Source organism: Equus przewalskii, unplaced genomic scaffold (assembly GCF_037783145.1).
Source record: "Equus przewalskii isolate Varuska unplaced genomic scaffold, EquPr2 contig_11470, whole genome shotgun sequence".
Taxonomy (NCBI): Eukaryota; Metazoa; Chordata; class Mammalia; order Perissodactyla; family Equidae; genus Equus; species Equus przewalskii.
The window spans coordinates 22814-44293 of NW_027226861.1; the positions used below are offsets into that span (position 1 = coordinate 22814).

General features: G+C 37.9%; 1 protein-coding gene across 1 annotated transcript in view; it reads right to left on the reverse strand.

The window, feature by feature from the left end:
* The window catches only part of LOC103543730 (phospholipase A and acyltransferase 4-like), a 29971-nt gene extending 8858 nt beyond the window's left edge, over positions 1-21113 (reverse strand). Inside the window, exons 1-2 of the mRNA XM_008510591.2 lie at positions 20877-21113; positions 20039-20286 (exon numbers count right to left, since the gene is read on the reverse strand). Coding sequence (XP_008508813.2) covers positions 20039-20227 — 189 coding nt within the window. The 5' untranslated portion in view covers positions 20228-20286; positions 20877-21113. The remainder of the gene's footprint in view (positions 1-20038; positions 20287-20876) is intronic.
* Between the last annotated feature and the right edge of the window lie 367 nt (positions 21114-21480).

Here is a 21480-nt window from a genome sequence, read left to right on the forward strand (position 1 = left end):
CCACACAGATGTCTGCTCACCTGTGAAGGTGAGATGTGCATATCCCCTAAGAAACACGTGGACATAGTCACTCAAAACACACGCTCTAGACATGTGCTCATCCCAGGGACACAACGGGTCACACATCTGGATAAACACTTCACTCCCTGTGTCCCCAAGGGGATCTTTTCCAGTCTGAGCACTGTCAGCCCTTAGTGGGCAGTGACAGGGACAGTGGGGAAGGGTCCCATTTGCCAGGAGCACTTTCTCTTTCCTGTCACTGAGCTACAGATCTGCCCCAGCCAGGGGAGCTGGCATTTCTAGAGAGTGCTCACGTTTATCTATATCCATTTTCCCCATAACAAACAGCATACCAGAGCCAAATTTCAGAGAGCTGATTGAAATTTTATGTCCTGACAAAGAGCACTGGGTCCTGCGTGTGGGAAATGAGAATGTGGTCTGTGTTCCTTATTCACTTAAGGCAGAACCAGCTCTACGTGTCACTGTCCACTCAGGAACACACTGGGTATTTCGAACAGTGGAATTTAATACAGGGAATGGTTACATAGGTGTTGGAAGCTGAGAGGGGGGATGCCGAGGTAACTTTTCATGACTATAAAATATGCCCTGTTATTCTTACTAATGCTTTTGTTCTTGGTTACTCTTTTATCTGATATTCTAGAAATTCAATGAAATAACAACCAAAACTCAAGCTAGATTATTCCTGAGAGACTGGATAAAGTTATTCTAAATTTTATATGGAAAAATAGTTTCATGAATACCTAAGTCAGGTTAAAAATGATGAATAGGGAGAGAAAATATAAGAGATGTAACACAAAGTCATAAAGATGATAGCTCAAAACTAGAACAATGAATCAGAACAGAGAATTCAGAGATAAACATGTGAATACCTTGGAACATTCCATACAAAGACAGACTTTAAAAGGATTTAAATTTGAAAAATCAGACTTGAAAGTTAATAGAAGAAAATCGAGGAGAAACTTCAATGAAACAACTATGTTCCCCTCTATGGTGGCACAGATATATATACTACAAAAATTAGACATTTTTACCGCAAAGATTCTGCATCATTAAAATTCATTTTTAGTGATCTTAGACATCGAGTATGTTTTTTCTTGTGAATTCATGACCCACTGAAAGATATTACATGTTACCCAACACCTCTTCCTATATTTTTCCATTAGGATCTGTGAATACTCCCTAAGCACACACACACGCGCGCACGCACACACACACACATAGTTTCTTTGGCAGTGTGTCTGTTATCATAAAGGAGGGAGCATTTGTAATAATTACAAGGCTCTCTTACTATCTACAACTAGTTCTCTTGGTTCCATGGATGGCTTTCTTAGTCTCTCTGTTTTCTGCAGATTTGAACCACATATTGTAACCCAAGCAGTGTCTGCAGGAGGCAGTGAATCAGTCTATTTACCTTGAATGACAGATACTGTGAATTCACTTAGCACCCATTTCAATCAATGATTATAATACAGGCTGAAAATGTTACACTTCATTTTCCTGACTCCCTTGCACTTAAGGTTCCATTTGAAGCTAAGCTGAATGTCCAAACTTTGGTGGAAAAACAGTCTGTAAATTGGAGGCTCCATTTTGTGAGATCAAATTGGCTGTCAAGAATTTGGCAGAGGCACACAATTCTTCTGAGTCATTTTCTGAGATCCAGTTCATTTCAACTTCTCAATTCATCATTGGTAACATCATAAAAATTTTTGGTTGATTGTCAAATCTGGGAAAACTTCTATCAACTTTCTTTCGTATATGAACTCCAAGATCTGGAAGAATTTTCTGTAGACTAGCTTCTGACTGTGTTCATTTCAAACCATATTTCTCCTCCACTACTCTTCTGCTTCCAATGCCAAATACTGTAAAAGACCTTCCTATTTTATTTTAACTTCTGGCTGTGCATCCTCATGCCACAATACTGGGTGAGTCAGCACAGTGGGCAGTAGGAATACTCAGGAAGCCATCTCTGCACCAGGACAGCTAGCTCTAGATGGCGTAACTGTGAGTCATACAATCATATCCCACAAAGCCTAAACTAAACGTGTTTCCAGCACTTCTTCTTCATAGCCAGATCCCCTAAATGTCCCTTTATACTACCACAACACCTGACAGAAGGAGAAGTGAAACAGGAAAGTTAGAGGAGTCTGAACGATTGAAATAAAATCTCTTACTTTGGCAAAACTGAAAAAAAAAACCAAACTTATGACCAATGAACACATTGCTGGAGCCAATTGCTCAGCCCAGGACCTTGGACAGAGCTTTTGCAAGCGAGGGTCCCTGCCTTTTGATTGGGTCATTTAATCCACTCACGTTTAATATTAGTATTGATATAGTTGGATTTACATTTATCATCTTACTTTTTATTTTCTGTATGTTTCACCTCTTTTCGTTTCTCTATTCCTCCTCTACTGCCTTTTAACATTAAGTACATATTTTGTAATGTAGAATTTAATGTCTTTAATAATTTCCCACTATATAATTTTTTTAGTTTTTTAAGTTATTTCCTTAGTGGTTGCTCAGAGACTTACTATATACATTTTAAGTGATCAGAACCAGCTTGTGATTTACACCAATTTAAATTTAGTGTTACTTCTATGTAACTCTAGTTCCGTTTTACCCTTCTTTTAGTATTTTTATAGTTATAACATCTATAAATGTTACAAATCCAATAATATGATGTTATAATTATTATGACTTTTAAAGAAGGTACAAGAAGAAAACAGAGTAAGTACACACTTATAGCTTTTGTTGTAGGGACCATTGGATTCATCATTTCTGGTTCTCCTTATCTGTTCCTGTGGAGTTGAATTACTTTATCTCAACACAGGTTTGCTCTCAGCCACCTCTATTGTGCTATTATTGGCAAATATATTAGATTTCTAAATGTTATAGGCCCAAAAATACATTATATGCATACCGTTTTTTTTTAAAAAAGATTTTATTTTTTCCTTTTTCTCCCCAAAGCCCCCCGGTACATAGTTGTATATTCTTCGTTGTGGGTTCTTCTAGTTGTGGCATGTGGCACACTGCCTCAGCATGGTCTGATGAGCAGTGCCATGTCCGCACCCAGGATTCGAACCAACGAAACACTGGACCGCCTGCAGCGCAGCGCACGAACTTAACCACTCGGCCACGGGGCCAGCCCCTATATGCATACCGTTTTATACAATTACTTTTTCAATCTGTTAAGTGTAGAAAGGAGAAGAAATATGCATTTATATAGTTTTCGATTCCATAATAGCCTTTACTGGTGCTCTAAGTTTCTGTGTGGATTTGAATTACTGTTGGGTTCACTTGCTTTCAGCCTAAAGAAGACCCTTTAATATTTCTTATAAGGCAGGTCTTATAAGGAGCAAATTTTCTCAGTTTTTGTTTTTTGGGGAATGTCTCTATTTCACGTTCAGTTTGAAAGATAGCTTTGCTGGATATAGATTTTGGTTGAAAGTTTTTCTTCTTTGAGCACTTTAAATACGTTATCCCATTGTCTTTTTTTTTTCACACTTGACTTTTTTCCCTTTATTTTATTTTTTTATTGAGTTATTGATAGGTTACAATCTTGTGAAATTTCAGTTGTACATTAATGTTTGTCAGTCATGTTGTAGGTGCACCACTTCACCCTTTGTGCCCACCCCCTACCCCACCTTTCCCCTGGTATCCACTAAACTGTTCTTAGTCCATAATTTTAAATTCCTCATATGAGTGGAGTCATACACAGATTATCCTCTCACTGGCTTATTTCACTTAACATAATTCTCTCAAGGTCCATCCATGTTATTGCAAATGGAATGATTTTGTTCTGTTTTGCAGCTGAGTAGTATTCCATTGTATATATGCACCACATCTTCTTTATCCATTCGTCTGCTGCTGGACACTTAGGTTGCTTCCATGTCTTGGCTGTTGTACACAGTGCTGCAATAAACCTTGGGGTGCATAGGACTTTTGGGATTTCTGACTTCAAGCTCTTTGGATAAATACCCAGTAGTGGGATGGCTGGATCATATGGTAGTTCTATTTTTAATTTTTTGAGGAATCTCCATACTGTTTTCCATAGTGGCTGCACCAGTTTGCATTCCCACCAGCAGTGTATGAGGGTTCCTTTTTCTCCGCAACCTCTCCAACATTTGTTGCTATTAGTTTTAGATATTTTTGTCATTCTAACAGGTGTAAGGTGATATCTTAGTGTAGTTTTGGTTTGCATTTCCCTGATGATCAGCGATGATGAGCATCTTTTCATGTGCCTATTGGCCATCAGTATATCTTCTTTGGAGAAATGTCTGTTCATGTCTCCAGCCCATTTTTCGATTGGGTTGTTTGATGTTTTGTTGTTGAGTTGCGAGAGTTCTTTATATATTATGGGTATTAAGCCTTTGTCAGATATATGACTTGCAAATATTTTTTCCCAGTTAGTGGGTTGTTTTTTTTGTTTCAATCCTGTTTTCATTTGCCTTGAAGAAGCTCTTTAATCTGATGAAGTCCCATTTGTTTATTCTTTCTATTGTTTCCCTTCTCTGAGAAGGCATGGTGTCTGAAAAGATCCTTTTAACACTGATGTCAAAGAGTGTACTGCCTACGTTTTCTTCCAGAAGCCTTATGGTTTCAGGTCTCACCTTTAGGTCTTTGATCCATTTTGCGTTTATTTTGGTGAATGGTGAAAAAGAATGGTCAATTTTCATTCTTTTACATGTGGCTTTCCAGTTTTCCCAGCACCATTTGTTGAAAAGACTTTCTTTTCTCCATTGTATGCCCTCAGCTCCTTTGTCAAAGATAAGCTGTCCATAGATGTGGGTTTTATTTCTGGGCTTTCAATTCTGTTCCATTGATCTGTGCACCTGCTTCTGTACCAGTACCATGCTGTTTTGATTACTGTAGCTTTGTAGTATGTTTTGAAGTCAGGGATTGTGATGCCTCCCGTTTTGTTCTTTTTTCTCAGGATTGCTTTAGAAATTCGGGGTCTTTTGTTGCCCCATATGAATTTTAGGATTCTTTGTTCTAATCCTGTAAAGAATGCCATTGGGATTCTGATTGAGATGGCGTTGAATCTGTAGATTGCTTTAGGTAGAATGGACATTTTAACTATGTTTATTCTTCCAATCCATGTACATGGAATGTCTTTCCATCTCCTTATGTCGTCATCCAATTCTCTCAGAAAGGCCTTGTAATTTTCATTGTATAGGTCCTTCACTTTCTTAGTTAAATTTACCCCAAGGTATTTTATTCTTTTTGTTGCGATTGTGAATGGTATTGTATTCTTGAGTTCTTTTTCTGTTGGTTCATTACTGGAGTATAGAAATGCTACTGATTTATGCAAATTGATTTTATACCCTGCAACTTTGCTGTAGTTGTTGATTACTTTTAACAGTTTTCCAATGGATTCTTTGGGGTTTTCTATATGTAAGATCAGGTCGTCTGCAAACAGTGAGAGTTTCACTTCTTCCCTCCCTATTTGGATTCCTTTTATTCCTTTTTCTTGCCTGATTGCTCTGGCCAGGACCTCCAGTACTAGGTTAAATAAGAGTGGTGATAGAGGGCATCCTTGTCTCGTTCCTGTTTTCAGGGGGATGGGGTTCAGTTTTTGCCCATTGAGTATGATGTTGGCTATGGGTTTGTTGTATATGGCCTTTATTATGTTGAGGTAGTTCCCTTCTATGCCCATTTTGTTCAGAGTTTTTATCATAAATGGCTGTTGGATCTTGTCAAATGCCTTCTCTGCATCTATTGAGATGATCATGTGGTTTTTATTCCTCAGTTTGTTGACGTGGTGTATCACGTTGATTGATTTGCGGATGTTGAACCATCCCTGTGTCCCTGGTATGAATCCCACCTGATCATGATGTATGATTCTTTTGCTGAATTCTGGTTGCCAAAATTTTGTTTAGAATTTTTGCATCTATGTTCATCAGTGATATTGGCCTGTAGTTCTCTTTTTTCGTGGTGTCCTTGTCAGGTTTTGGTATCAGTGTGATGTTGGCCTCATAGAATGTGTTAGGAAGTGTTCCATCTTTCCTAATTTTTTGGAATAGCTTGAAAAGGATAGGTATTAAATCCTCTCTGAAAGTTTGGTAGAATTCCCCAGGAAAGCCATCTGGTCCTGGGGTTTTATTCTTTTATCCCATTGTCTTCTATCTTCCATCGTTTCTGATGAGAAGTTAGCTGTTAGTCTTACTGGATTCGCTTGTAAGTGAAGAGAAGAGAAACTCTTCTCTTGTTTCTTTCACGATTTTCTTCTCCTCTTCGCTTTCAATATTTTTGCCATGATGTGTCTGTTTGTGGATCGCTTTGTTTTCGCCTCTGTCCTCCTTTGAGTTCATTGAGCTTCCTGGATGTGTTAGTGTTTATTAACAAACAGGGAAATTGTCAGTCTTCATTTTTTAAATACTTTTTCTACTCCAATCTCTCTTTCTGGGAATCTCATTATGCATATGTCTGTGTGCTTAATGGTGTCTCCTCTTTTTCTGAACTCTGTGCACTTTTCTTCATTCTTGTTTCTGTCTGTTCTTTGGAATGCATAATTTCTATTGACCAATCTTCAAGTTTCTTTCTTCTGCCAGTTCAAATCTACTGATAAATCCACCTAGTGAACTTTTCATTTCAATGATTATACTTTACAACTCCAGAACTTTTATTTTGTTCTTTTTTAAATAATTCTGTCTTTAGTTATATTCTCTATTTGATGCTACATTATCCTCATACCCTCCTTTGCTTCTTTATTCATGGTTTTCTTTAGTTCTTTGAACATGTTTATAATGGCTACTGTAGAGTCTTTTTCTGTAAAATCTGACATCTGATCCTCTCTTGAGCAGTTTCTGTTACCTGCTTTTTTCTGGTGTAGGCATCATACTTTCCTGTTTCTTTGCATGTCTTTTAAGTTTTTGTTTGAAACTACACATTTTAGAGAACATATATTAGTAACTCTGGGTACTGTATCCCTATGCCACTCCCACTCTTTGATTTGTTATTGTTATTTTGTTTTTGTATTTACTGACTGGCTGTATTATATTAGTGAAGTCCAGTTCTTCCCATTCCATTAAACCTCTGGTCTGCCTCCTTTGGGGGTGGGGTACAGCCTGGTGTATACTCTAAATTACTCTAGTGATTGGTCTAAACACACTCAGACTCTCTTGGAGGAATAGTCCCCAAGGTCAGTGTTTAAGATTTGTTGTGACCCCAACAGGGCTCCTTTCAGCTATCTCTTCCCTTGGTTCTCTCCTGTCTATAGTTTAGCCTATATCTGCAATGAATCTACCAATATTGTCCCAATAGCCTTTCAGCACAACCTCCTTTGTTTTTAAGAGCACTATTAGGCTTGAATTTTTCCATGCTCTGTTCCAAATGATTTCAGTGTTTTAGGGGAAGAAATGAAGAGCTCTCAGTTTTGTCTTGCTTCTCTCTCCAGGCAAAATCTCTGAACCAGAGCTCTGGATCTGAAGATGGGAGAATGAGATGCTTCTCCCTGAGTACCACTCCAGCTTTAGGATCTGAGCATTAGGTGGAGTGGGGAAGTCAGATTTTCTAGACTTTCTCTCCTGATGTGGAATGACCACCTTATAAACTGGAGGAAGGGAGATGGGGCCCCAGTATTCCCAACTGCACTGTGCCCAAGGTAGAGCCTCCATTCCCTCCACAGGGGCCAGGCAGAAGAGTTTCCTTATTTCTAAGATACATTTATCTGGAATTCAGCTTCAGCAACAAGGAGCTGGAGTCAGGATGAGTAATGCTGACATGTTGCTCCTGTAGGGTGATAGCCCCATATAGGAGCTGAGAGAAGTAGGAGCCTGTACTTGGCTGTGCCTGTCTGGAGTGGAGTGTCCATGTTGGTGATCTGGGAAGGGGGAATGAAAGCAAGCAGTCCTGGTTCAAATATCAAAAATTATTTCCAGAGAATTTAATTGATTGTTTTCTTATCATTTTCACCAGTTTCACTGGGGAGCATGTCTGTAGCATTCCTTACACTGTTTTGCTGCAAGTCAGTCTCCTACACTGATTCATTTTTTAATATCAACCTTGCATCCTTGAAGTAAACGCCACTTGGTTATGGTGTATCATTCTTTTTATATCTTGCTGGATTCTTTGTGCTAATAAATATATTTTTAAAATTTCTATATCTATAGTCATCATGGATATTGGTCTGTAGCTTTTTTTTCTTTTCTTTTTTTGGTACTATCCGTCTGGTTTTCAAATCGGGATAATACTATCTTCATAAAATAAAGTTGGAAGTGTTCCCTCCTCTTCTATTTTGGAAGTGATTATGTGGAATAAGTTCTTTAAACTTTAGGTAGAATTTTCCAGTGAAACTACCTGGGCTTGGAGATTGCCTTTTCAGAAATTTTAAAATTACAAATTTAATTTCCTTAATAGTTAGAGGGCCTATTCAAACGATCTTTTTCTTATTGCGTGAGTGGTGTAGTTTGTGCTTTTCAAGGAATTCGTCTATTTCATCCACAATATCAAATTTATGTAACGTTATTGATAGTATTCCGTTGTATTCCTTTTGATGTCTGTAGGTTCTGTAGTGATATCCTGTTTCATTCCTGATACTGGTAATTTGTGTTTTCTCTATTTTCTTCTTTCTCATCTTCCTAAAAGTTTGATTAATTCAGTTAAATTAATTGATCTTTTCAAAGAGCTAGTTTTTGTTTCTTCAATTTTCTCTATTGTTTTTCTGTTTACAATTTTATTGGCTTCTGCTCTTTATTTTCTTTCTTCTGATTGCTATGATTTTATTTTGCTCTTCTTCTTAGAGTTTCTTGAAATGGGAACTAGATTATTAATTTGAGATTCTTCGTCTTTTCCAATGTAAGCATCTAGCATTATAAATTTCCCTTTCAGTGCTGTGCTACCTGCATCTGATGAATTTTAATATGTTGTGTATTTATTTTTATGCAGCTCAGTTAAAAAATTTTCTCTTGATGCTTCCTTCTGACCCATTGATTATTTAGAAATATGTTATTTGGTTTCTAATTATTTAAAGATTTTCCTCTTATTTTTCTGTTTTGGGTTTGTAGTTTTCCACTGTTGTAGAGAACACACTCTGTAATCTCAATTTTTAAAAATTTATTCTAATTTGGGTTTTTGGCTCAGAACATGGTCTATCTTGGTGAGTATTCCATGGTGCTTGAAAAGAATGCATGTTCTGCTCTTGCTGGGTAAAGTGCTTTTAAAAACCAATTAGATCAAATTGGTTGCTGGCTCTTTTGGGTTCTTCCACACCCTTTTTGATTTTATGACTATAACTTTATTAATTGTTGAGAGATGTGATGTTGAAGCTCCAGTTACGTGTGAATTTACCTATTTCTCCTTTCTCTTCTATCAGTGTTTACTTCATGTATTTCATGTGTTTTGAAACTCTCATCTTTGCTGCATGCACATTTGGGATTGCTATTTTTTCTTGGTAGGTTGACCTTTGTATCATTATGGAATGTCCCCTTCTGTCTTGGTTTTTGTTTTTCCTCTAAAGTTTACTTTATTTCCTATTTGTATTGTCACCCTGCTTTTCTGCTGAGTAATGTTTGCATGGGGAATATTTTTTTATCCTTTTATTTCCCACTTCTTACATATATCATTATTTATGAAGTGGGTTTCTTGTAGACAGTTATGTTTACATCTCTTCTGTCAATTTCTGTTTTTTAATTAGTTTATTTAGCCACTTACACTTTATGTAATTATTGTTATGTTAGGTCTTAAGTTTGACATTTTTATTGTCCTTTTCTGTTTGTTCTCTCTGCTTTTTCTTTCACCTTCTGCTTCATTTTTCTTGCCTTTCTGTGGGGTACCTGATGTGTGAAAATTCCTATTTGATTTATATATGGTGTTTTTATTGTATCTGTTTGTGTAGGACTTTAATGGTTTCTCTAGGTATCACCTTATGCAAATATAACATCATAATCTACTGAAGTCAATATTTTACCAGTTTGAATGAAGCATTGAAACCTTACCTCTCTTTACCACCTGTTAGTCTTCCCCATTTATAATATAATTGCTTTAAATATTTCCTCTACATGCACTGAGAAACACTTTAGATGATGTTAAAACTTTTGCTTCAATCATCAAACAGAATCTAGAAATCTCAAGATGGAAGATTATTCTGGTATATTTATTCATGTTTTTACCATATGCATATTTCTTTGTTCATCTCTAAATTTCCGAGTTTTCTTCTTTTTACATTTGAAGTACTTCCTTTGACAATTTTGCAGGCAGTTCTGCTGATGACAAATTTTCTTAATTTTCATCCACCAGAGAATGTCTTAATTTCCTCCCTTTATTCCTAGAGGATAACTTCACTGGATATAGAATTCTAGGCTGACAATCCTTTTCTTTCAGCACATGAAAAATGCTGTGCTGTTTCCTTCTGACCTCCATGATTTTTGATGAGAGATCTACTGTTATTCATATTATTGATCACCTATGGGTAATACCTCATTTCTCTCTAGCTACTTACAAGATTTTTGTTTGTTTTCTGTTTACAGAAGTTTGATTAAAATGTATCTTGGAAAGGATTTATTTGGATTTATCCCACTTGGAGTATGCTCAGCTTCTTGAACCTGTGGGTTCATGCTTGTCACCTGATTTGGGAAATTTTCAGCTAGTAATTCTACAAATGCCTTTTCAGCCTTCACTCATTTATTCAGAGGGTCTTTGCTGACATCATGCCTGTTGGTAAATGAGGTTGGCATACCTCCTTTAGCACCAGGTATACGTGGAAGATAGGCTCTCCACTCATTCTCCATCCATCCCCCCTGGGAGCACATGGGTACCTCATTGCCACAAGGAAGTCCAAGCTGCTCACACGGGCTCTGCTGACATCATCCCAGCAGATAAGGGAAGTGGTTCTCATTTCCACCAGGATAGAGGGAAAATCTAGTTAGTCCACACAGCCTTTGCTAATGGGATGATGTGAATATCCAGTTTTATTTGTGGCGTTTTACTGGGGTAGGGAAACAGGGTTATTGTCACAAAGATCTCTGTCTTCCTATGTTTTTCCTTTCCCAGTCCTTTGCAAAGAAAGGTCAGACGTCTCTTAGGGCTCTCTTTGCCTGTATCTCTTTGTGTTTCTAAGTTGCAAGTTTCTCTAGAGCCCAGTCTAGAATATATGGGACAAAAAGATAGTAAGGGAACTTACCACTATGTTGTTCCTCAAATCTCTGGGTCCCTATCTTGTCTACTTTCTTCTCTCCACCTTTAAAGTCTTCAAGAGTCTGCTTATGGCTGTTTTATATGTAACATCCAAGGTCTTCAGCTGTATTTAGCAGGAGAAATAGACAGAAATGTGTCTATGCCATAATATCCAGATCCAGATGTTTTCTGATTATAGATGTTTGTTCACCAAATGACATAATGAAAAAGTAAATGGGAGATGTTTTTGTGTAAAACAAACAGGGAACTGATATCTTGAATATCTATTGAATTCTTCCAAATGAACAAGAAAAGGAGAGAATCCCCAAATGAAAAAAGAAATCCAAAAGTATAAACAGACAGTTTATATATGACATCATGATTCTGGGGCCAGTGGAGGACAGCTTTCTGATTCCCAGGCTCGTCATCCTGTTTCAGCTTCCTGCTGTAGCAGAAGTGACAGCTTCCATGGTGAGCCATTTCTGTGGCATGATTCTGGGAACTGTTTTTGGTATCTCATTGTATAGTCTGCGCCTATAGCTCTCACAAATATTTTGGAAGCATTTACTCCCCTGGGTTAGAGTGTTCAACATTAGGAGGATGGATAATGCCAAGTGCTGCTGGGGACTTGAGGAATAGGGACCACAATACATTGCCTTTAGGAGTTCAGCCTGGTGCAGACATTCTGGAGGCCAGTTTGACCATTATTCAAATTAAGAGAAGGCATACCCTATGACCTATCAATTCCTAGTCTTTTAAAATTTCCATTAATATTCTCCCGTGGTTGATAAGCAGACGTGTTTGAGGGTGTTACTTATGATGGCAGCTAGTTGGAAGTTACTTGAGTCTCCAACAATGGAAAAGCATATTTCTAAAACATAGTGTATGGGTTTCATAGGGTGTTCAGCGTCAGGCAGAAGCAATGGGTTAGATGTACACATGGCTTAAAATAGTCATAAATAGCAGCCGGCCCAGTAGTGTAGTGGTTAAGTTTGCAGGCTCCGCTTTGGCGGCCTAGGGTTCACAGGTTGGATCCTGGGGGTAGACCTAGCACTGCTCATCAAGCCATGCTGTGGTGGCATCACATATAAAATAGAGGAAGATTTCCACAGATGTTAGTTCAGCAACAATCTTCATCGAGCAAAAAGAGGAGGATTGGCAACAGTTGTTAGCTCAGGGCCAATCTTCTTTACAATAAAAAAAAATAGTCATAATTAAAAAGTGTGAGAATCAGACTGGGATATATAACACAGCAGCATTAGGCAAATACCAAATAAAAATACTCATGTAGCAAGAAAATTTCCAGTAATTAAGATACATGTTACACATACTAGAGAGATTGTGAACAGGATGACAGGTAGATTGGTATTTGATGATTAAAAAAATTAAGAAATAAAAAACAAGAGAGGCAACTCGCATGGAATACTATTCAATAATAAAAAGTAATGAACTATTGATACCCAGACAACTAGGATGGATCTCAAGGGCATGATGCTGAACCAAAAAAGCCAAAAGTTTATTATATTATGTGATTTAATTGTATAATATTCTCTAAATAACAAATTTTAGAAATGGAGAATATACAAGGAGTTGTCAAGGCTGGCCCAGTGGCGTAGTGGTTAAGTTCATATGCTCCACTTCAGCAGCCCAGGGTTTCTAGGTTCAGATCCCAGGTGTGGACTGATACACTGCTCATCAAGCCATGCTGTGACAGCATCTCACATACAAAATAGAGGAAGATTGGCACAGATGTTAGCTCAGGGACAAACTTCCTCACCAAAAAAAAAAAAAAAAAAAAGGAGTTGTCGGGTTAAGAACCAGAGAAAAGAGGATGTGGGAGGGAAAAATATGTTATCATAAGGGGAAACCATGAGAGATAATTGTGATAATGGAGGAGTGTACCTTGATTTCGGTGGTGGCTATATAAATCTACATGTGATATAATGGCACAGAAATAGAAAAATATGCATACTTTCAAATAAGTACAAATAAAACTAGTGAAATATGAATGATACCTGTGGATTATACCAATGTCAATTTACTGGTTTGAAACTGTAGTATAGTTGTGTATGATGTTACCTTTGGGGAACACAGGGCAAGATGATATTCACTGTTTTGGCAACTTCCTATGAATCTATAAGAATTTCACATAAAAAAAGAAAAAGGAGGAAAGTGGACATAGTGAAAGACACAAAACATTTTAAGTAGTGAATTATTTGGACAACATTTTGCCAGTATATTTGAAAATGTAAGTGAAACAAATAATTTTCTGGAAAAAATAACAATAAAATTGATCTAAAGCAAACAAAACACCTGATTCAACCAATAAGTATCAAGAAAAACTGAATTAGTAATCATTTCTCTCCTCTAAGAAGACAAGCTCAGAATGTTTGATAGGAGAGGAAATCCCTATCCGATATAAACTATTTTAGGCTATAGAAAAAGTGGGAAAGCTATCCAAATCACTTTATGAAGATAATAAGAAATAAAGACCAAAGCTCGATGAGAATTGTACAAAAATTGTATATTAATTTCACTAATGAACACAGACTCAAAGTCCTTTATAGAAGCCAAGGAAATAACTGAAAAAGTCTATATAAATGCCCCTGTTAAATCATGTGAGATTCATCCCGGGAATGAACGAACGAATGTACCCAACAAGGGTTCAGTAAGTGAATCCAGATCAGGAGATGTTTAGAACAAGAGCTTGGTAATAGCAAGTAGACCTTCTGCAATTTTGGAACGAGTTTGAAAATCTGTGAAAGACTGCTGCTTTTGTGGCTGGTGCTGGACCTGAAGTAACTTTACTTCCGCCTTCTGGTTCTCACACAAGGTTTCCTTACCGCCAATCCAACCCAGAACAAGACAGAGAAGGGAATTCTGGGAAACATCCTTCCAGCTTACCAAAATGGTCACGGTACAAACCTGCCACAGTTTACTCCTTGTCAGCTTGGCCTCCACACCCCTCTTAACCAGACTTAAATTCCAATTAAAGCCAATAGTAAAATCTTGCCTCCACTACCATGCTGTATAAGTCTCTCTCATGCAATCAAAACATTTAACATCTTCCCAAAAGAGGACACAAGAGTCCCTTTATCCATCTTACCTGTAACTTAACTACTGAGCAGTAAGTTTCACTACTATTAATATGTCTTATGTTAGATGGTGAGAGAATGGGAGAGAGGAAGGAAAAGGCTAATAAATACATTCATAACCAAATAAAAAAGAAATAATCATAACTATTTGTATTAGTCAGCTCGGACTGCCAAAAGAAAATACCACAGACTGGGTGCCTTAAGCAACAGAAATTTATTTCTCAGTTCTGGAGGCAGAGGTCCAAGATCAAGATTCCAGCAGGGTTGGTTTCTGGTTAGAGCTCTCTTGCTGGTTTTCAGATGGCTGCCTTCTCACTAAATCCTCACAGGGCTTTTCCTCAGTGTGTGTGTGCAAATAGAGAAAAAGAGCTCTCTAGTGGGGGCGACTCATATATATCCCTTATATATATATATATATGTCTTATATACCAAATTTGCAAGGCAGTGTGGTAGTGGTGCAGAGACAAGCAATAGATGAAATGAAAAGAGAGCCCAGAAACAAACTTGTGTGTATTTGGAAATGGCATATGACAGAGGTGGCTTTACTAATCACTAAATAAATAAATGGTTAAAGATATATGGGACTTCAAGTTTCGGGTGTGATGGAGTAACAGGGACTGGATTTACCCTTCTGGTTTAAACAACTAAAAAATTGGACAAAATATATGAAACAGTAGTTTTTAGTTATTAAATAACAGGCAGCATAGTGATGTCTGAGAAATGGAAGCAAACAAGTTGAGCTCTACTGTCACCCCAGCTCATAGCCTAGAGAGCGTTTCCTGGTTTCATTGCAAGGAGATAGGACCCATCAGAGTCCTGAGTTCTCCTCAAGTGGAGAAGACAGAGTTGGGAATTTGGGCAGGTCATGGTGCCTAGAATTTGCAGACAACAGTCAGGGAGAGGAGAATGCTACACAGAGGGAAAACTCAGAGGTCTTTAGAGAGCTCCTCTTGGTTGTTCAGCTAAGTAGGAAGCAATGAACACATGTCAGAAAACTACTATAGGACAGGAAAAAAGAGAAAACACCAGAAATGAGAAGGAGAAACAATTTCTGGGGGCTGCAAAGGGCTAGAAATAGCAAATGGGGATAGAAATCAAGTATTCAGAAGAGTATTACTTTAGTAATGGCCTTAAAATGTTTAAAATCAAATCTTGAAAAGATCAAACCATTTCGAAGTAGCTGAACTGTGTTCCAGAATAAAAGGAATACAAAAGAATCCGGCAACTAAAAACAAAAGCTTTCACAGTAAATATTATCCACCCAAAAAGTATCAGGAATGCAAAGAAGCATAACCAGACCCATATTGAGGAGTAAAGCCAATCAGAAAAAACAGACCCAGAATTGATACAGGAATTAATGGACAAGGACATTAAAGCAATTCTTATAAACATAATCTATGTGTTTAAGAAGGATGAGGACACATGAGCATGTTACAGAGAGACATAAAGGGAGATATGCAAAAGTCCCCATCGAACTTTAAGAGATGAATAATACAATATTTGCGATAAAATGAACCTCAGTTGACATTAACAGCAGATTAGACTCTCTTGATAAAAATATCAGTGAATTTCAAGACCAAAAAGAAAAATTTATCCAAAATAAGCAAAGAGAGAAGTAAAGAGTTCATCAGCGACTTGTGGAACAACTTCAAGTAACTTAATATGCATGCAATTCAAGTCCTATATAATTGAAGCAGGGTGCGACAAAAAAACCTTTTGAATAAATACTGACAAAAAAATTTTCCAGTGGCCGGCTCCGTGGCCGAGTGGTTAAGTTCGCGTGCTCCGCTGCGGCGGCCCAGGGTTCAGATCCTGGGCGTGGACATGGCACCTCTCGTCAGGCCACGTTGAGGCGGTGTCCCACATCCCACAACTAGAAGAACCTGCAACTAAGACATACAACTGTGTATGGGCGGGGGGGGGGGGGGGGTGGTGGGGGGTGGTGGTGGTGGTTTGGGGAGATAAAGCAGAAAAAAAAAAAAAAGATTGGCAACAGTTGTTAGCCCAGGTGCCGATCTTTTTAAAACAAACAAAAGAAATTTTCCAATTTCACTAAAATTATTAACCCACAGACAAAAAAGCTCAAAGAACCTCAAGAACAAGAAACGAGAAGTAAACTAAATCAAGGAATATCAATCAAATTACTTAAGCCTAGCAATAAGAGAAAACCTTCAAAGCAGTAAGAGAAATGACACATTATTTACAAGGAACAAAGACAAGAATGACAGGAAACTTCTCCTGCAGGCCAATGAAAGACCGAGGCTGTGCAGCTAACATAGTGAAGAGGAAAACAACCACAACACTTTGAACCAGGAATTCTATATCCAGTGAAAATATTTTTTGAAAATTAAGGCAAAAAAAAGGACTTTTTTTTTTTTTTTAGGAAGATTAGCCCTGAGCTAACTACTGCCAGTCTTCCTCTTTTTTTTTGCTGAGGAAGTCTGGTGCTGAGCTAACATCCGTGCCCATCTTCCTCTACTTTATGTATGGGACACCTACCACAGCATGGCATGCCAAGCGATGCCATGTCTGCGCCTGGGATTTGAACCAGCGAACCCCGGGTCACCGAGAAACAGAACGTGTGAACTTAACTGCTGTGCCACCAGGCTGGCCCCAAAAAAGACTTTTTAGATATATGAAAGCAGAAAGAATTTATAAATAGCAGGCCTACAACACAAGATTTATAAAGGCACTCTTTTAGGCTAAAGGGAAATTACAGCAAACGGAAAACTAAATTTTCAAAAAGGAAAGAAAAGCACCAGAAACAGAAAATATAGAGATAAATATAAAAGACCTTTTCTTATTTGCATTAAATTTTTGTGTTGAAATATTTTAAAAGTCACAAGACATTCCCAAAACAGTACACACTGTTTCTGAGTATTCCGCCCCCCGCTTCACCCAGTTGGCAACATCTGACACAACCACAGTACAGTATCAAAGCAAGGAAACTGGCAGTACAATTCTATTAAGTAAACCTCAGGCCTTCTTCAAAATCAATCAGATTTTACATACACTCATTTTTTTGGTGGGGTATATATTCTAGATTTGTGTAAGCATGACCACAGTTAGGGTTCAGAATTATTCTGCCTCCACAACTTATTCTTAAAATCTCTTTAAAAGATAATTGAACATTTGAAGGAAATTTTCTTTTAAAAATGTACTGTGTGGGTATGTATAATATGTAGAGTAAAATATGCAATAATAATTGCACAAAGATTAGGAAGGAGGAAATGAAAGTATACTGTTGCAAGCTTCTCACGTTATACACCAAGTGGTTTAAAAATATTACTTGGAGGTAGGCTGTGGTAAGGGAAAGATATTACTGTGAACTAAAGTAGTGGTTTTCAGCCAGAGGATATCTCGCTCCCCAGGAGACATCTGACAATATCTGGAGACATTTTTAGTTGTCATAACCAGGGGGCTTCTGCTGGCAGCTTGTGAGTGGAGGTCAGGGATGTTGCTCAATATCCTATGATGCACAGAACAGCCCACATAGCAAAGAATTACCTGGCTCAAAATGTCAATAGTGCTGAGGTTGAGAATCTCTGACCTAAAGCAATCATTAAAAATACAACAAAGGAGGTCAAGCTAATAAGTCAACAAATGCAGTAAAATGGAAACAAAAAATACTCAAGGGAAAAAAAGGCAGAAGTAGAGGGAAAAGGGAACAGAGAACTCATGGGACAAACAAAAATAGCAGTAATAAAAACATATATCTCTCTAAACAAGAAGATTGCATGTAAATGTTCTATGTTCCCCAATGAAAAGATAGTCAGAGTCACATTGGGTTAAAAAATGAAACCCAAATATCTACTGTCTACAATACTCTTTTTAAATATAAAGACACAGATACTTCCTTTTGTTTTTAATCTTAAAGGCAAAGGAAGGAGATAGATATACTATGCCAACACTAATCAAAAGAAAGATGGAGTGGTTATCTTGATAACAGATAAATTTATCAGACTTCAGAGGGAAGAATATTATCGGGGATAAAGACAATCATTCCTAAGTGACAAAGGGCTCAATTCATCAAAAGTCCACAAACCTAAATATTTATGCACCCAATGACAGGACTTCAAAGAACATGGGAAAAACTGATAGAACTGAACGGAGAAATACACAAATCTGTAATCAAAGTCAGAATCATACACGTCACTCTCTCAATGATTGGTAGAAAAAATAGAATTACAAAGAATAGACTTGAACAACATCACCCACCAGCTTGACATAACTGACGTTACAGAACACTCACTCCATCAATAGCAGAATAGACTTTTTTTTCAGGTACAGAAGAAACAGCTACCAAGATAGACTATATTCTGGGTCATAAAACAAATCTTAATAAATTTTAAGTGAGTCAAACAACAGAAAGAAAATTCTTTAACCACAATGTAATTAAACGAGAATATCATTACAGAAATACATCTGGAAATTTCTCAAATATTTGTAAGCTAATTATCAGTCTTTTAAGTGACCAATTGTTCAAAGGAAAAATTAAAAGGAAAATTTGAAAGTATTTTGAACTGAATGGCAGTAAAAACACAATGTGACAATTTGTGGGATGCAGCTAAAACAGTACTTAGAGGGAAATTTGGAGTACTAAATACATATATTAGAAATTTTTAAAAAGTCTTGAAACAAAAACTTCAGCTTTCTCCATAAGAAAATGCAAAAATAAGGGCACATTCAACCCAAAGTAAAAAGAAGAAAGGAGATAATAAAACCCAGAGTGGAAATTAATTCGATACAAAGCAAGAAAACAGCAGAAAAAATTAATGAACCCAAAGTTGGTATTTTGAGATGAATAGCATTGAAAATCCTTTAACCAGACACAAATTACCAATATCAGGTATGAGAGTTCACTTTCTGTCCACTCTCAGAGACATCACTACAGACTCTACATTATTACAATGATAAAGATGGAATATTTTGCATAACTTGATGCCAAGAAATTACATTTAGAGGAAATGGACAAATACCTTGAAAGAGACACAACACAAGAGTTCAATCAACAAGAAATAGATTACCTAAATGGCCCTATACTATCAAAGAAACTGAATTTGCAGTTAAGACCTCTAGGCCTAGATGGCTTCACTGGTGAATTTTAGCAAACACTTAAGGAAGAAATAATACCCATTCTAGACAACTCTGGCAAAATTGTAGAGGATGGAATACTTCCCGCTTAAGTTTGTAAGATCAGTATTACTCTTATACAAAAGCCAGAAAAGATATTAACAAAAGAAAACTATGGACCGATACACCTCATGGACACAGATGCAAAAATGCTTATCAAAATTTTGGCAAATCAAATAAAAACTATATAAAAAAGACAATACTATATCATGATCAAGTAAGGTTTACCCTAGAAATGCAAGATTGGTGTAACATTCAAAATTAATCAGTGTAATTGGCCACATTAACAGATTAATAAAGAAAAAAATACATGATCATCTCAGTAGACCCAGAAAATGCATTTGGAAAATTCTAACACTTCTTTGTGATGAAAACTCAGAAAACTAGGAACAGAAGGAACATTTCCCCTGATAAAGTACATAAGAAAAACATACTGCTAATTTTACATTTAAGTGTTAACATATCGGGTGACATTCAGATGTATTATTCAGACATGAGCGAGGACCCTAGACCCTACCTGAGGGGCCAAGATGTGAGATAAATGACAAAACCGGATGGACATTTTTCAGAGCTGACCAGCACCAGGAACTTTTAAAACGCTAAGCAAAACTTGACAGGATATTGAGGAGGAAGGAAGACAGACTAATTTGAGCTGGTCATTATTTTATGTGGTATTTTACCTTCATCTCTCTGATCCTCAGCTTCCCACCTGAGCAATGGAGTGATGCTTCCTTCCCTGGGGATGGTGTGAGGGCTGCAGTTATTGTAGGAAATGGGCTGGCAGAGGATGACTGAGTGAATGCAGCAGCCTCCTCAGTGCTGGAAGCTGGGTGGCTCCACAAGTGTCCCCTCCAAGGCTCAGGTCCCATTAGGATGCTGTCAGTTTGTGTCTCTCTGGTGGGAATCTCCAAAAGTGGGTGTCCCAAAGCTGGAGGGGACAGAGTCTGAGAATGAGGACGTGCCTGGTGCAGCCATGCACAACCAGGGGCAGGAGGACTTGAGGATCTATCTGGGAAGGACAGAGAAGCTAAGACACCTGCCCAACTTTGCTGGGGATGGGCCTGGGGCTGCCACATGAAGTCTGTCACGTCAACGCACTCAGGGGCACATGCATAATGCACCTGAATATGCACGTCTGCATCCTCAGTATGCACACATGCACACACAACACATAAAAACACAACACGCACACAGATCACACACACATACACACAACATGCACATACAAACACAGCATACACGTACAGAACACACACATGAAGTCATAGGCACATACACAACATGCATATACATATGCCTAATATCCTCATAAATACCTGTGCATGCATGCACACCCACTATACACATGTGCACACACACGTGCATATTGTACACAAGGTGGACATTCTCCACTCTCCCATTCCACAAGGTCATTTTTTTCAGGTTGCCAGCCCCTGATTGTGGGGGAACCTCTCAGAGTGACAGTAGGCTGAGGACCCTACAGGAGTTAGGAGTTCTTCCCCGGACCCAGGCTCTCACCAGGTGATGAACAGCAGCAAGAGGGTCCCCAGGCCGAGCTGCAGCTCCCCAGCCAGTCTCTGCTCTTGCTGAGAAGTCGGTCTACACCATCTCTGGTTTTTCTGTTGCTGTTTTGTGAAGACCCCGAGCCTGGAGACCTGATTGAGATTTTCCACCTTCTCTATAAGCACTGGGCAATCTATGTGGGAGATGGTGATGTGATCCGTATGGCTTTTCCAAGCAAGGACTGTTGATTATGTAATTTTCAAAATATTTGTTGACATAATGATAACAATGGAAAGAAAGAGCTGAGCAAGCTAAATCTCAGTTGGATTTTCCCTGAGCAGCACTTGAGCAAAGTGTACATCCATGTCCCATTGAGTCATCACAGGGGGTCCCATAGGTCCTGACAGAAGCAGGGAAAGAGGTTTCTGGGCTCTTCCTGTGAAGCTGGGGGGCTTCAGCATTCAGATCTGTCCAGCTGACCAGTTAACCCTGGAATGCAGATTCTGATATGACTTCAACCAGCAAAGTTTCTGAAGGTTTTGGATCTTGATGTAAGTTTCTCTTAAAGATACTTTAAGATCTATGGTCTAAGGTCTACAGTCTTAAAGAAAGAAGCATG